This window comes from Brienomyrus brachyistius, chromosome 3 (genome assembly GCF_023856365.1).
Source record: "Brienomyrus brachyistius isolate T26 chromosome 3, BBRACH_0.4, whole genome shotgun sequence".
Taxonomy (NCBI): Eukaryota; Metazoa; Chordata; class Actinopteri; order Osteoglossiformes; family Mormyridae; genus Brienomyrus; species Brienomyrus brachyistius.
The window spans coordinates 12,748,844-12,763,329 of NC_064535.1; the positions used below are offsets into that span (position 1 = coordinate 12,748,844).

Below are 14,486 nucleotides of genomic sequence, written 5' to 3' on the forward strand. Positions count from 1 at the left end.
AGTTAATTAGTGAAATGTATGCAAATGGCTATAGTGTGGCATAGCGCGAAGGAGGCAGGAAGTTCTCAGCTTTCAACTTGATTGTTGGCCGATGTTTAAGTTATTGTGATTGGATGGAAAACGTCACTGCTGGCCTATGGTTGACCTGTGTACCCAAACCCACGTGTAGTCTGTCTGCATTTGTGGACTACCTGGAATGTTCATTCTTCCTGGCCTTAAGGTCCGGAAACTACATACATGTGACCTCACCTGCTATCCGTGCACAGTCCCGGAGAGGCTATCACCTAAATAAGCTCCCTTGGGGGCAGCATTGAAACCTTATGAGCCCTTTTAGCAATTAGTAAGTAGTCTGTTGCCAAGCTCCTTATAGCTAAGCTGGGCAGGTGCGACCTGCTTGTGGGTGCAGGTCCGGTCTGGCTTGTCGGCTTGACGTTTTGTGGTGCCAAGGCTGCAATTGCGTGACACACGACAGCCGGCAGGCTACAATTCACCACAGTCGTTACATAAATATGTCTGTTGCTCCTTTGCTGTCCTGCCTGAAATTACCTCACAGATCAGGTAATTCCAGTAGAGTCTTGGCTCTTTTCCTAGCTGTGGGAGCCCAGGACAGTCCGGGCCGTTACGCTCACCATGCCAGAGGTGTGTGCTCCCCGTCATCATGACCGTGAGACACCGGCTCCTTCAGCTCGGTGAATGTTTGTTCGGCTGGCAGCAGGACACAATTTGCTGATTAATTGCATTACAAAAGGTTTAATAATGAATCACTTGCTATAATCCCATTTCTTTCCCCAGTACTCCAGTTCAAATTGTACAATGAAGATTCAAAGATTTTCAAGTATTAGAAGAGATAATTAAACATAAAATTGCACATAATAAACACTGACATTAGTGAATGGTGGGGTGTCGTCTTTATATGGTCTGGGGGTCATATCCATCACAGACACAGTATAACATAATACATCATAAGTTCATAAATAAATCAGATAAAAACATTCATTTATTCTCTACAATCACTGCTTCATTGAAAAATATATAATCTAAATATCACACATTTGTTCTTTTTTTGCATTCGTCAGAGAAAGGCCTGGAGACACTGGGGTTTTCAATGCTTGGTTTGGTGCTACCACCTTCTACACTCAAACAGCTTTAACATCTGTTTCAGTCAATATCACATTTGTGTAAACAGGGACCTAATCAGGAGGTAATCAGTATTAAAAGGTGACTGATTCAATAAAAATAAGTTGCATGTTTGTAAGTTAAAGTAATAAGACACTTGAGAGATTAATCTTCAGTGTTGAGGTATTGTTCTGCCTTTTCTGGTTGGCTGCTACTGGTGCTACTGTTGCAGAAATGTAGGTTTCAAGAGCAATGCCAGTGTTGGCTCTCAAAGTCTCCTAAAGGCTGCCTCTGAAGGCAGCACAAACTAACTTAATTATTCAAACATAACGGGACAAATGGTTATGGTGATCAGTTTGCTATCTGTCTAGTGGTCCAAGGCTCCCTGTGAAGAGCTGATTTCGATGATCCGGAGAAGTTCCACTTGAGGTAAAGGATAACAAAAGCACATGGTTATCTCACTAAAATGTGAAGGCCTTCCCTGTCATGGCCTGGCGCGTACTGATGTAATAAAATCAGAGTTCCGTCTTGGGAGGGTCATCAGGACATAATGAGGGACTTCTCCTCTTCTTTTGTATAAATCAGTGAAGATAACATGGATGATGAGAAGACATAGAACTCAAATACAAAGCTCAGTTCGAAAAGTTCCAGGTTCATACTAAGGATCCACTCAAACACAGCCGACAGGTGCTTCAACGGGTACGGCTCTTGTGCAAAGAAGATGCAGTCTGGTTGGGTTTAGTTAAGGCTAATAATGCCTAATATAGAAGGACTAACATCAAACTCTGAAAATACTAGAAGTCCCCAGAAACAACTACTTTTGTCCTACAGTCAGAAACCAGCCAAATATGCCACTATTTCAGAAGGAACAGACACATTTTAAGGCCACAGGTGATTTGGAGTTGACACTCAAAAGGATACAAAGGAGAGTAACGAGGACCTGGAGGGCAGTGGACAGGACGCGAACGGGGTAAAGGACTTTCTCTTTGCCCGTGAGGAAGCAGTTACCCGTCAGCACTGTGAGCAGGAGGCAGTAGAAGCAGATGCAAATGAAGCTGACCGCTGCTCCCAGGTAGTGTAGCAGCACCAGGTATCCAGGCTGGAGCAGAGGACGCAGTGTTGGTCAGTCAGCAAGCAGTCCCACACACCTGTCTCCCGAGCAGAGACCTACGGCTCTCTCCATTTACGCAAAAGTTATTTCTGCAGCAACAGTTAGCAACTACTTATGATCATTGCCAGGAGATGCAGACTGATGGTAGGTGGATGGATGGATGCAGGGGTGTAGGTTTGGTTTCGACACTGGTAGGGACTAAATCAGCCCCAAACCTCTCACCTCCCCCCCCCCAAACACACACAGTACTCCAACAATATTGGTAGGGACACATCATTACTGTTGATACCCAAATTTATGCCCATGGATGGGTGGATACACACCATGAGTGTATCTTACAGGTATGCCAGTGAGCAGCATATTACCTGCTGCTTGTCCTGATCCAGGTCCCCTTACCCGTACCTAAGCCATGGTGATATCAACTGTGAGGCTGGTATTCAATAGCAGAGCTTACAGGCAGAAGGCGTACTTACGTTGCAGTTTCCAGCCACAAAGGCACCGATGGATGCCACACAGCCAAAGCCCAAAGCCAACCGGCTCAGGACAGCCTGAGTGCTGCACTTGTTCAGAATGTGGGCATGGTGGAAGACACAGAAGACCATGACTGGAGAAAGAGAAGACATTGGGCATATAGGCTTGGCCGTGTTACATAACATTACCCAATCAGGTGCTTCACCTGTCATTAAAATGCACTTACACAAGAAGGAGCCGGCACTGATGGTGGCTGTAAACAAGGAGTTCTCAGGGATACCCGTCCCACTTGTGCTGCAATCAGGGAAAGGCAGTGGTTAGAAGGAGCAGAAAGAGCCGGTCTCCCCTGGTGGGGGCACAGACTGGTATTCTGTGTGAGTGCAAGGCGTCTCTGGTGCCAGACAGGCTTTCTACCTCCCGCACCTTATCGTGGGTACGTGACTGTCCGTGCAGCACAACTCGGACATGTTCGGCTCACAGGAATTCCTGTATTGCCTGAGAAGACAAGCAAAGAGCACATCTCTACAGAATCAGCCATTGTCAGCGGCACCCCCCCCCCCCATCAATTCAAAATAAATCATTGGCTAATAATAACGTTGATCCCTCTATATGAATTATGGCCCCTCTTATACCCCTGGCCATTCTCTACTGCAGACAAGGACAAAGCCACCCCACAAGCCAGATCCCGCCTGCAAGGTTATTTTTAGTGTCCCACATGATCATCAAAATAATAATAATTAAAAAAAAAAGGCAAGGTTTGTTGTTTTTCATGTCAAGTCCTCTGAATAAATGCAAATACAATTTATACTTCAACACAGGCATGCATAAAGAGCCTCTCCAAAAAACAGAATAATTGATTTTTCAGAAAGAATTGATATAAAAATGCTTTTTTACATGGATAAGTTGGGCTGTCATCTTCATAAGTTATGTTTAATATGTGAAATTGACTGGTCCTGTTTATTTCTGCTTGCATTTTAAATAGGGCAAAGTAATTGGTAACAAGTCTTCTATTCTAGCTTTCATGAGATATAAATATTATCATTGAAATTGGCCCTTGCTGACATGCAAAAGCTCAGATTTGGCCCTCTCTAGAAAATAACTGCTCTTTGGTCTTCAGCTTGTCTCAGCGGTGGAAGAGCTTACCAGTTGCTAAGGGAACAGACATGACCGTAGCTGAGTGCCAGGCCGTACCTGCAGCAGAGACACAGAAGGCAGCAACTATTAAAGAAGATACATATGATGTGCCAGCAGGGGGCGCCACTCCATGAAAGAATATCATATTACATCCCCAACTCAGTCCAATCCAATCATGATCCAACGTTTTTAAGGCCCCTGTCACTTAGGGGCCCTTGGAATCGCCCTAACATTGCCCCTCACCCTTTACCCCCCCCCCCCCCCCCCCCCCCCCCCCCCCCCCCGTAACATGATTAGTTTGCCATCTGAGCCTGTGAGATGACACAGCTGTCCATCTGTCCATGTCTCTTGACTTATGAAAGATACTTTGAAATGCACACAGAGTTGAGATTATGTAGATTATCTGTCATCGTCAAAAAGCAGGGTTTTCATCACACACCTCATGAAGATGGATGAAACACACTTAATCTGTTAGTATCACAGATGGGAGTGAGCAGTACTTTATCCAGATCAAATAAGGACATATTTAGAGAAAATGCTGTGCTTCTAATTTGTTGCTCTTATTGGTCAAAGGTTTGCGGTAAAAATCCCTAAGAACACCACTGAAACCAATTCTGGTAACCAGGCACACCCAGTATATTACCTACATATTGGAGTTAGTGAATTAATGAATCTTCAACACCTCCTGTTTCGAAAGCAAACACCTTTACTAAACAACTACCTTGGTGACTCGTCATAGAGGGTTGTGGTTTACGATGAATCAAGTCAGAGGGGAGGAGGCTCTGTCTAAGACTGGCAGACCCGAGTCACTGAAGAGGACTGAAATCAGGAGAACCGTACCCAAGTCTTACTGCACTCAACGAGTCTTCCTGACAGAACAATTTTCTTGTACTAGTGATGTTATAGAAGACTAGTAAGAACTCTTCAATCACTGCCAGTAATATTTAAACGTCTAATGTTGAAACATGTAACACAAATGTTCTCTCTTACTGCTTTACCCTTACTGAACATATTTACTCAGTTTTTAGATGAATAGATTCAATGAAGTAAAGGCTGTAACCATGGGTCGTGGAGTCTGGAGGTAACACTAAGCTCAGATTAGCTGTGGTATGAAGCACAGTAAATTTTTGTGGCAATCGTGTTGCATAAACCTTTATTTGCGTTTCACAGGGGCAGGGATGGATCTCTGCCATATTGTGGGTGTGTTTGTTTTTGCTTGGTGGGGCATCAAGGAACTGAATAGGTATTGATAACACTTTTGGCATCAGTACATAAAAAGAATATCAGTGTACTTCTGGATGCAAATATACATTTTGTGATGAACTGAAAATGATGCTATTTATCAAAGGCGTCTGCAGAAGTTTTCTGATGTAAATACAACCTACAGCTTTTGACTCCTTTTACACAGCTGCTGAGTTTTCCCTAGAAAATCATACACTTGATCATGCATCTTTTTGCTGTGTAATCTGCAACACACCACAGCTATCTGAGACTTATATTCTTTTTCATAAATAAAAGTAAAACAATTTTTTTCTGTTTTCCGGCTTACGAGTATTGTAACAATGTCCTCCTGGCATCTGTCTCACAAATCCTGACCTCGGTTCTTTCAATGACTGCCGTCATTTGTGTTCTGAGTAGAATTTACATTCTTGTTTTATGGCTGTGTATGAAGTTATCACACTGAATTATTTCCATGCAAAGTTCACATTTAAAGCTACAGCACTGAAAAGCAAGTGAAATAATGAGCTGTGAAAATTATTTGTATTATTTTTTTCAATATTACTTTTATGAATCCTAAAATATGTAGTGTTGGAGAACATATTCGGTGCACCTCACTGGCACACATGTAAAACATTTGGTCCAAAAATAATGCCTGGGGATAGCTCCATCCAAAGCTACACTGTTGTCATACTGAATTGACCAGATACCTAATTATAGATGGCTACAACACACAATGTGAAATAGAAGCAAATAAAAAACTAAGAAGTGAATGTGACTTACACTGCCCAAGACCCAATGAAGGACACCACTGACACAGCGATGGGTAAGAAGATCCAGTAAACCATGACTTTTTGAAGACAGGGTTGAGAAGCAAGAGAGTCCCTGAAGATCAGAGTGAAGATGCAGGCATGGGAGACCCAACTTCCTGTAGACCACTGAGAAGATGCTTCTTCACGTCACGAGGCTATAACAGAGCCGTCTCCATCAGGCCACACTTCCCTCCTGTCGTTTTTAGAAATGTCACAAAGGAAATTATTTGTGATTCTCTAGAAGCCCTGATACCTGGCAGTCAGGTCGAGTCGTCTCCTCCTCCTGCATTCCTCCCCTTTCACGTCAGACCTCTGGAAGGCCTGGGATCTTTATAGCCACTCCCTGCAGCAAACCTGTCTCAGGCTGGAAGACAAGAGGGGGATGGATTCAATGCACTGTATCAGTGTGTTTGTTTAAGTCTTAGTTCCTGGAGGGTCTGGGCCAGCAAGTCTGCTTAACCCCTCCTATACTTCCTGTCTTGCTGCGTGGACATTCACTTTTCAGGGTGAAAATGACCACATCCTCAAATTTTCAAATGTAAAGCCTTTAATTAAAAAAAAAAAAAAAATGTGATGGTTTGGTGCCCATTGTTTGAGTGTTTATTATATTAGGTCTAAATGACATTTGGCTTGTATAAATCACAGTTGTTGTTTTTTTTGTTTTGTAGTATTGTCAGTACTCTTATAATGTAGGGTTAGGGTTAGGACAACACTACACCACCTGCAGAAGGACTGAGACACCTACCAGGCTGCGTCTTCTGTATAAGCAGTGTGTAAATTTCATTTGATAGCATTGCTCATCCTGCCAAAGGCGTTATATAAATTAAAATACAATGTTTAATATAACCCATATTAGTATAATTATATAACCAATATGAATATAATTATAGTATAATATAAATTTCAGCTATTACTTAATTCACACTACATGAAAACTTGAGACCAAAAGGGCCCCAAGCTGTTTCAAAGAACACACTGAAAGTATATTAAAGAAAGAAAGAAAGAAAGAAAGAAAGAAAGAAAGAAAGAAAGAAAGAAAGAAAGAAAGAAAGAAAGAAAGAAAGGTGCTTAATCGATTTGTAACCCAGACATTTCAGCTTGGGCCTGTTGATTTCAGGTGGAAGGTGGGTTATAGCAAACGTCTAAGAAAGTGAAATGAAGTCTACCGGCTCAAGTTTAAATATAAATGATAACAGACACAAGCATACATCGTACTACAATGTAGTGAAATGTTTTTCCACCAGCTTCCAGTATCGTTTGAGAGTAGAAAGATATTATAAGACAGTATAAAACAGACTGAATAAGATTTCAAAATAAACAATAAAAAGAGCTATGTTTGTTACCATGTTTACGCACTTGGTGGCACAATACACCCAATCAAAAATTTATGTGAAAAATAAAACTATTACAATAAGGAACGTATTTATATTGTAGAACACACAAAAACGAAAGGGTAGACTTTATTTAATACTCTCTAGACTTTTACCCCTATACCAGTCAACTGATACTTCTTTGCTCTAATGAATAATATTACGTGTTAAGATATAATCTTAAAGCGTTTCGTTGTTTAAATAGTGAAGCATCACAGTGCGATCAGTGCCCGCTCTTCCCACGTGCATAACCCAACGGGAGCGTTATCGGTCAAAGCGCCGCAACAAATGTGAAAGTGCCCAAAGAGTCTGCTATCACGCGACCTTGCGTGCGCCCGCATCGGGAACGCGCCCGTCTGAGGTGGCGGTCGGCGTGCTCGGCAGAACCAGCTGAAATGGCGGCGACCAGAACATGGAGGTTTTCCCATATGTCGCTGCTGCGCGCCCTCCCGCATCTTACAAGGTGCTGTGCCCGGGTTTCCCCGATTTCACCGCCTGTGTTCGTTGTTCACCTACCGCTGACGTTTCCTAGCTGAACGGCTAGCTAGCGTGAACGGGGGCGGTGGGGCGTGCGCTACTGAGCGTGTGGGGTAGCCTATGAAGAAGGCTTTGGGCTAATTGGCAGGGTCACTTCTGGTGATGTTTAGAGGGAGTATGGCGGGGTGATCCACGCCCCCGCCTGGTGGTAATGTCGTCGGTATCTCCGACAGGTCTTCAGTCCTGGCTAAGCACCTCCCGTACTCCGGGTGCGCCGTACAGAGCTGCACCAAATCACTGCTGCGGTGTAGGGCCGCTGTCAGCCTACTGCCAGGTAATCTGGGATTTAGCAGCCGTGCAACCGTGTGTGCAATGATCACGCAAAAACGATGCTTAACACATTATCGTGTTATCTGCTCTGAGGTGGGAATGCTAGTTTGCAGAGTAAGAATTCAAATTGAAGGGCGTAAGTTAAGATGGCTCTGCCCCACCTTTTTCCATACACATATGTCTGTACAAGTAAGGGTCAGAAACAGGAGCCTGCCTGGTGCAGTAAAGCCTACATTGGGCTTCATGGTCTGTCCATCCAGGAGCTAAACAGTCAGTTTACATTACCCTTTGGTAGCTGCTCTACCGGCCCAGCAATTATTCTGATCACTCAAGGAACACAACACTTACCAACAGAGTTTGCACAGCGGCAGAAAATTTCCAAAAACTTTCTAGATACTTTCCATTCCATGGGAAGTTAAGATGGGAATTTTTGGAAGTATTCCAAGTTGGAAAATGTCCTTGAGAATTAACAGGAATTAACTGGAAATTTGAGAATTTATACAATCTATCATATACAAACATATATATAAACTTTTTTGCCATAAGCAGACATGCATACAAACATTTCTAATACAGATTTAAAAAATGACATATTTGATTCAACTGAATTTGCATTAAATCTCGTTTTAACCAATATTATGCTGCAAGACGTTTTTTAAACTACATCTAAGTTCCTTGTTATAGACTAACCTGTATTTTGCAAATTACCAGTTTATTCGCATGAATTCCCATATATTCCCATGGAAAGTTTCCAAAATTTTGAAACCCTGCTTTCCAATGACTGTTATCCTGGAGAAAATGCTGCTGACCTCATTTCATCAACAAGGTTGAGTCTGCATGAGAGACCATATAGGGGTCGCTTTAGGTCAGTATGAAGCGATGCGTTTTTGCGATTGGTCTGTTTTAGTGCGGCAGCTGCATGTTCAGACGCAGGACACACCCAACCCCAGGAGCCTGAAATTTCTGCCTGGCAGAGCTGTCCTGGGCACCGGGACGCTGAGCTTCTCCAGTGCTGGTCATGCCAAGAGCTCACCGCTGGCCAGGTCAGCATCTTCACTGAACCCTGCCACCTTGACTGCAGGTGCTGTGGGGACGTGTGCCAGTGTTCACCGGACTCGTATGTGTTTTCACAGTGAGATTTTTAAGGTGGAGGGAGTGAAGGCAGTGTTCTTCGGTCCTGACTTCATCACAGTGACAAAGGTACCTTTCCTAAATGGACATCCTTTGACATACTAGTATGAATTAATAGATCAGGACCAGACTGCCATGGTACACAGCACAGCAAAATTAGGGGGGCTGTGTTGCTCGTGGGAGTTTTACTTACATAAAAAATGTTCTGAGGGCAGAACGAAAAATGATTGGTTCTGAGAGATGAGCAATTTGCCTCACATCAAGATCTGATTGGTTATCATGGTGAACCAATCATTGTTCATTCCGCCCTCAGAACATAAAACTCCCATGAGCTCTGTGTATGATACAAGAAATGACTTGAGTAGAACTCGGGCTGAATGTGTTGTGAAAAACTTCTCATGCTGCAGTTACATGGTAAGGGACAGGTGTGGGTGGGAGGACAATAACGCAAACAGCAGTGCAGTAAGAGAAAAGTTAGGATAGGAAGTGAAATAATAAGTGGTGCATCAGGGAAGGACGTGCAAATAACCGCAGAGGTAGTGCAGTAGTAAGTAATAATGCAGAGGTGAGATGAAAGATCAGGCTCATCAGCTGTCATGGCCCGGCCCCCTTTTTTCAGTTATAGGCTGTGTTTTTGTCATATAACTTAAGATTCCTTCGACCTCGGCTGCAGTGACATCATATGGATCACACTGAAGACACAAACCAGAGAAACAAATTGAAAATGTACAGATAATGAAACTGAATTTCTGTAGTTACTGTCAAAGAATGTTGCAGAATTTAGCTGAGCGTTTAACTCGGTGTGAAGACTGCATGAGTCTAATGTGTGGGGCCGTCGTCGTTCTGTTCGCAGAGGGATGATGACGTGGAATGGGCCGACATCAAGCGCGGCGTCATCGGGGCTGTGACGGAATTCTTTCAGAGTGGAAACCCTATAACTACGGGGGAGACGGACACACACAGCGGTACGCAGTAATCCGGAAGGCTGAACTAAGTAAACAGACCCTACGGCTGAAAGCACAAAGCTAAATGTTGATTAAGATTCACCCTGTTAATTCTCAGTGACGTTCTGTAAACTAATCATGAGCTGTTCTAAAGTGTGACAGTGTGATGAACCAAACAGCCATTTTATGTGGAATGTGAAATATTTGGATCACTCAGGCTTATGAATGAGTTTGTTATACTGTGAGGTCGTCATAGTTTTTACCCTCTTGAGTCACATAATGTTTACATTGGTTTCCACACTGTGAGGCTGTCTTTACCATATCAGCCAGGTGGAACGAAAAAGTCAGTACTTAAGAAAATTCTGAGTGACATCCTTAACACAAGACTCATCATCATGGATGTTTTTTTTTTTATAAATGCTGACTAAACCGTTACAGTTACACATATAAAAATATAAATGAATGATGCTATTTTTTTAACTGATGAGTAGTCAATGCAATATATAACGTAGGTATGATTATACCCAAAAATCCAACACAATTGACACAAAATGACAACTGCAAATCTACGTTTTGGAGCCTGGATTTCAGTTGTTTCTGCAGATTACCACAATCCATTTGCTTTTCTTTTCTTTAGTTTTCAGTAGCGTGTAAAACGATGGCAACAGTTTCTTGTTATTGATTTGTACAAAATCAGTCACATAACTATGACAGCGTATTGCTGCCACTATGACAAAATAAAATTGCCCATTTTCTCATTTTTCTTATCGTGATAATGAGAAACTCAAATTTATTTCTATCATGGGGCCGGCAATACATTGCCCTTTCCAATTTTATATATATTTTTGTAGCATTTAAGCTGAACACTAATGCTGCCACTCAGTGTATTTGCCACTCGCTGGGTGTGAGCACAGTGACTCCCGTCTTCTGTGACATCATGTGCATACCCTCTATTAAATTGGATTGGATTATCTTTATTATCCCCTAGTGACAATTTGGTTTGCAGACAGCAGTGAACACAACCAACACACACATAAAATTACATAAATAAAGACATATGTAAATACACATAGCATACAATAGATGACATCATACTGCAATCACAGTAGCATAAAGAAAAATAAAATTGATTAGTCCTTGTTAAAACATATATCTCTAGTAGCTAGGGGGCCTATAACTTATTTAAAACCCAACAGCCAATGGAACAAATGATCTCAGGTACCTGTTTGATCTGGTCCTCCCAGAAAAAAATTATATTCTCCCTGATGGCAGTAGACAAAAACTCTGCCTGAAGAGGGTGTTGAGTTTGTGCCAGAATGACCTTTGCCCTCTGAATGGCTCTAAACATGGCCAAGATTATTCAGGTTGGTGCCAATAGTCTCCTGGCACTAACTTAAAGGATAGCATTAAATGTTGACTATGTGGGGGGCAACATAGCCGTGACAGTTGTTTGGGGGGGCACCTAACAGGCAATGTGTACTGTCCTGTTCTCTACATCGCAGCTCCTTTGGAAGAGGATGAAGATGAAGTGGTGTCTATGATCAAAGAGCTGCTGGACACCAGGATCAGGTATAGCTCATATGGAACCTGCATTTGAAGTTTCGTTCTTTTGAGGTCTGTCCTGTTTCATACACAAATACTGTGTTGTTATGAGGCACATCATCTTGGGAACGAACATGAGGTACCATTTCTTAGTACCAAGTGTCTGAGTTACAAAGCGTAGGAACTGTATACACAGGGACATTATGTTTGCAGCTGTCTGCAAATTACCTCAATTAAGGCTCTCAAAGTGACTGAGGGTGTTACTGTATCACTGTCCCTAGATCAAACAAAGCAGAGCCCAGTTCCTGAAAGCAACACTAATCTTTGAGATGATAACTGTACTGCGTTACCTCCAGGCCCACGGTGCAGGAGGATGGCGGTGATGTCATCTTCAAGGGCTTTGAGGAGGGCACGGTGCGGCTCAAGCTACTGGGCTCCTGCACGGGCTGCCCCAGCTCCACGCGGACGCTGAAAAGCGGCATCGAGAACATGCTGCAGTTCTACATCCCCGAGGTGGACCACGTGGAGCAGGTTAGGCCCACAGCGTCTGCATCACCAGCCGTGGCCCCGTTCAGTCTTTGGGTAAAGCTCTTTCATCTGCTGCCTGTTTTTAGGTGGAGGATGAAGTGGATGAAATCAGCAACAAGGTGTTCAGCGAGCTGGATCGCAAGTTAAACGACTCGTAGCCTTTTATTTTTTTCCTCGAAAATAGGACTGTTGTGATCTTGCTGTTTATGTTGCACATATTTTGGTTGTGGACTGGCATCCCATCTAAGGTGTTCCCCCGCCTGGACGCTGCCCTGGCTGGGGTCCAGCTACTCCCAGCCTTCCCCTGGACCTTGAGCAGGATAAGCAGTTGAAAGGTGTAAGTTACGTGTAAGATGGCATCTAAAGTGAATGTACTTGAAATATGTTGTATATATCGCAAAATGTATTCTTAAAGCATTTGTTTGCACTGGATACTGTAACAGCGTATGTAAAAAAAAAATAATAAAGTTGATTTAAATTAACTTGGAATGACAATTAAAATCTTGTTAATAGAGCTGAGTGATACAGCAATTTTTTTTTTTTTTTTATGTCAGTCGGTATTGATAATTACCACGATATAATTCAGTCAGGAACAGGAAGACCCTGCAGTGCATCATCAGGACAGCCCAGCGCATCACTGGCACCCAGCTTCCATCACTGGAAGAAATCCATCGCACCCGGTGCAGCCGCAGAGCTGAGAAAATAATCAAGGACCCAACCCACCCTGGACACAGACTCTTTACACCTCTGCCATCTGATAGACGCTATAGAACCCTGAACATATGCAGAACCTGGCTGAGGAACAGTTCTTACCCCACATCTATCACACTTCTGAATTCTCAGCACTGATCTCAAACATTCTCGAGCAGTACCCCACATGTGCATCTTCCATATTTATGTGCATTTAGTCCACTTGAAAACTCTACCTCTGTGAACTTGCTTATCAGCACGTTATTGTGTATGTGTGTGTATAGTGTCCATATACATCTCCCATACTATTTATCAGAATAAATCTCAGAATCTATTTAATAGTAAATATACTGTATATCTACTGGCGTGTTCCAAACTAAATCTCATTGTACTTACAATGACAATAAAGCATCTATCTATCTTCATCTCTTTACTTCAAGGCTCCATTTTCGTCTAAAATTTCCTTAGGATTCCCATTAAATTCAATTAAAATCAATGTATCCTTATATAGTGCCTTTCAGAACAGTCGTCCTAAGGCACTTTTTCATGGGTGTGTGTTACATCGCAGCATCATTAAGACTGAATGATACAAAACCAGGGAAAAAAAAAGACTGAAAATGAAAAGGAACCAAAAACTCCCACACAGAAAAAAGGTCCAAGGTCAATTTGCTGCCTAACCCCCCCCCCCCCCGGGCATGATAACATTATGGAAAAAGACAGGTATGGACTGTGGTTCGAGGTCAGAGCCAAAGACCGTCAATAAGTGGGGTTGCAGATTGAAGTCTGCATCCACGATGTTACAGTTTGTGATTCACGTCTATGTTGTCACACTTCTGTGGGACTGAAGCAGGTCTCCAGCTCAGACTGTGCCCGTGGCACCATCCGGATATGTGGGAAGTAAGGCAGAGAGCATGGATGGGCAGAACATGCATAGACACATGGAGGAGCATAGTAGATAAGAATGGCAGATTCAGAACATGAAAAAGACTACATTGAATGAACTGCGAACTGAAATCTTATTTTAATGAATGGGTCACACAAATGGGTGGCACAGTAGTTAGCACTGTTACCCCATGACTCTGGCACCTGGGTTGAGTCTCCACGGTGATTGGTTGGCATTCTGCCAGTTTCCTGCCTAGTGCCCATAGACTCTGGACCCCCCCTCCCCAGACCCTAAATAGGATAACTGGTTACAGAAAATGTACAGATAGATAGATCAGTCACACAAAGAATTATTTTGTTGTAGGATGGCGTTACCATAGTTCTGATTTTTTTTATCTAATTTTTATATTCTCAATTTTCATTTGATATCCAGTCTGCTAGTTTTCAGTGTAGTTCTATTAGTTTTTGTATATTTCTATTTTGTGTTTTAAGTTTACAATACACAGCACCACCCTGTTGTGCGTCTGACTTTAAATTGCCAAAGTGCTTCCACAAAATATTTTTTTTAAAAAAACATGTCATAGCTACTGTCACATTCTTCACCTATACCTGGATTTTCCTCTGAATGGGCTGTAATCTCTGCAATGACTCATGTAGGTCTTTAATACCAAGACAGTAGAAAGTGACGTACTCTGCTCTCAGTCAAACTTTCCGTGTGATTTTTCAGCAT

General features: G+C 42.7%; 2 protein-coding genes across 3 annotated transcripts; one reads left to right on the forward strand and one right to left on the reverse strand.

Moving 5' to 3' along the window:
• Positions 1–770: 770 nt before the first annotated feature.
• On the reverse strand, positions 771–7,670 carry si:dkey-228d14.5 (uncharacterized protein LOC796266 homolog). Its single transcript, XM_049007435.1, has 9 exons — positions 7,557–7,670; positions 6,116–6,226; positions 5,834–6,017; positions 3,842–3,889; positions 3,122–3,193; positions 2,925–2,992; positions 2,701–2,831; positions 2,038–2,215; positions 771–1,844 (listed from the first exon to the last, which is right to left on the reverse strand). The coding sequence occupies exons 3-9, from the start codon at positions 5,896–5,898 to the stop codon at positions 1,657–1,659; spliced, it is 750 nt and encodes a 249-aa protein (XP_048863392.1). The 5' UTR covers positions 5,899–6,017; positions 6,116–6,226; positions 7,557–7,670; the 3' UTR covers positions 771–1,656.
• zgc:110319 (uncharacterized protein LOC796111 homolog) lies at positions 7,566–13,299 on the forward strand. 2 transcript variants are annotated; one of them, XR_007396841.1, is made up of 9 exons: positions 7,566–7,695; positions 7,943–8,043; positions 8,947–9,082; positions 9,173–9,239; positions 10,024–10,135; positions 11,617–11,683; positions 12,013–12,187; positions 12,271–12,521; positions 12,771–13,299. XR_007396841.1 is itself a non-coding variant. In XM_049007434.1 (8 exons), exons 1-8 carry the CDS (start codon positions 7,628–7,630, stop codon positions 12,340–12,342), a joined length of 798 nt encoding a protein of 265 aa, XP_048863391.1. In that variant the 5' UTR covers positions 7,566–7,627; the 3' UTR covers positions 12,343–12,698. The 2 variants fall into 2 exon arrangements, 1 of the variants encoding a protein (XP_048863391.1); XM_049007434.1 differs by lacking the exon at positions 12,771–13,299 and having other exon boundaries at positions 12,271–12,698.
• The last annotated feature ends 1,187 nt before the right edge of the window (positions 13,300–14,486 follow it).

Excerpts from the sequence above, each read along its gene's own strand:
- si:dkey-228d14.5 (XM_049007435.1), bottom strand. The coding sequence starts at position 5,898 with ATGGTTTACTGGATCTTCTTACCCATCGCTGTGTCAGTGGTGTCCTTC. Across the intron at positions 2,832-2,924 it reads CAGTGCCGGCTCCTTCTTGT|TCATGGTCTTCTGTGTCTTC; the intron begins GTAAGTGCATTT and ends CTCTTTCTCCAG. Across the intron at positions 2,216-2,700 it reads TTGTGGCTGGAAACTGCAAC|CCTGGATACCTGGTGCTGCT; the intron begins GTAAGTACGCCT and ends CCTCTGCTCCAG.
- zgc:110319 (XM_049007434.1), top strand. The coding sequence starts at position 7,628 with ATGGCGGCGACCAGAACATGGAGGTTTTCCCATATGTCGCTGCTGCGC. Across the intron at positions 8,044-8,946 it reads CGCTGTCAGCCTACTGCCAG|TGCGGCAGCTGCATGTTCAG; the intron begins GTAATCTGGGAT and ends GGTCTGTTTTAG. Across the intron at positions 10,136-11,616 it reads GGAGACGGACACACACAGCG|CTCCTTTGGAAGAGGATGAA; the intron begins GTACGCAGTAAT and ends TCTACATCGCAG.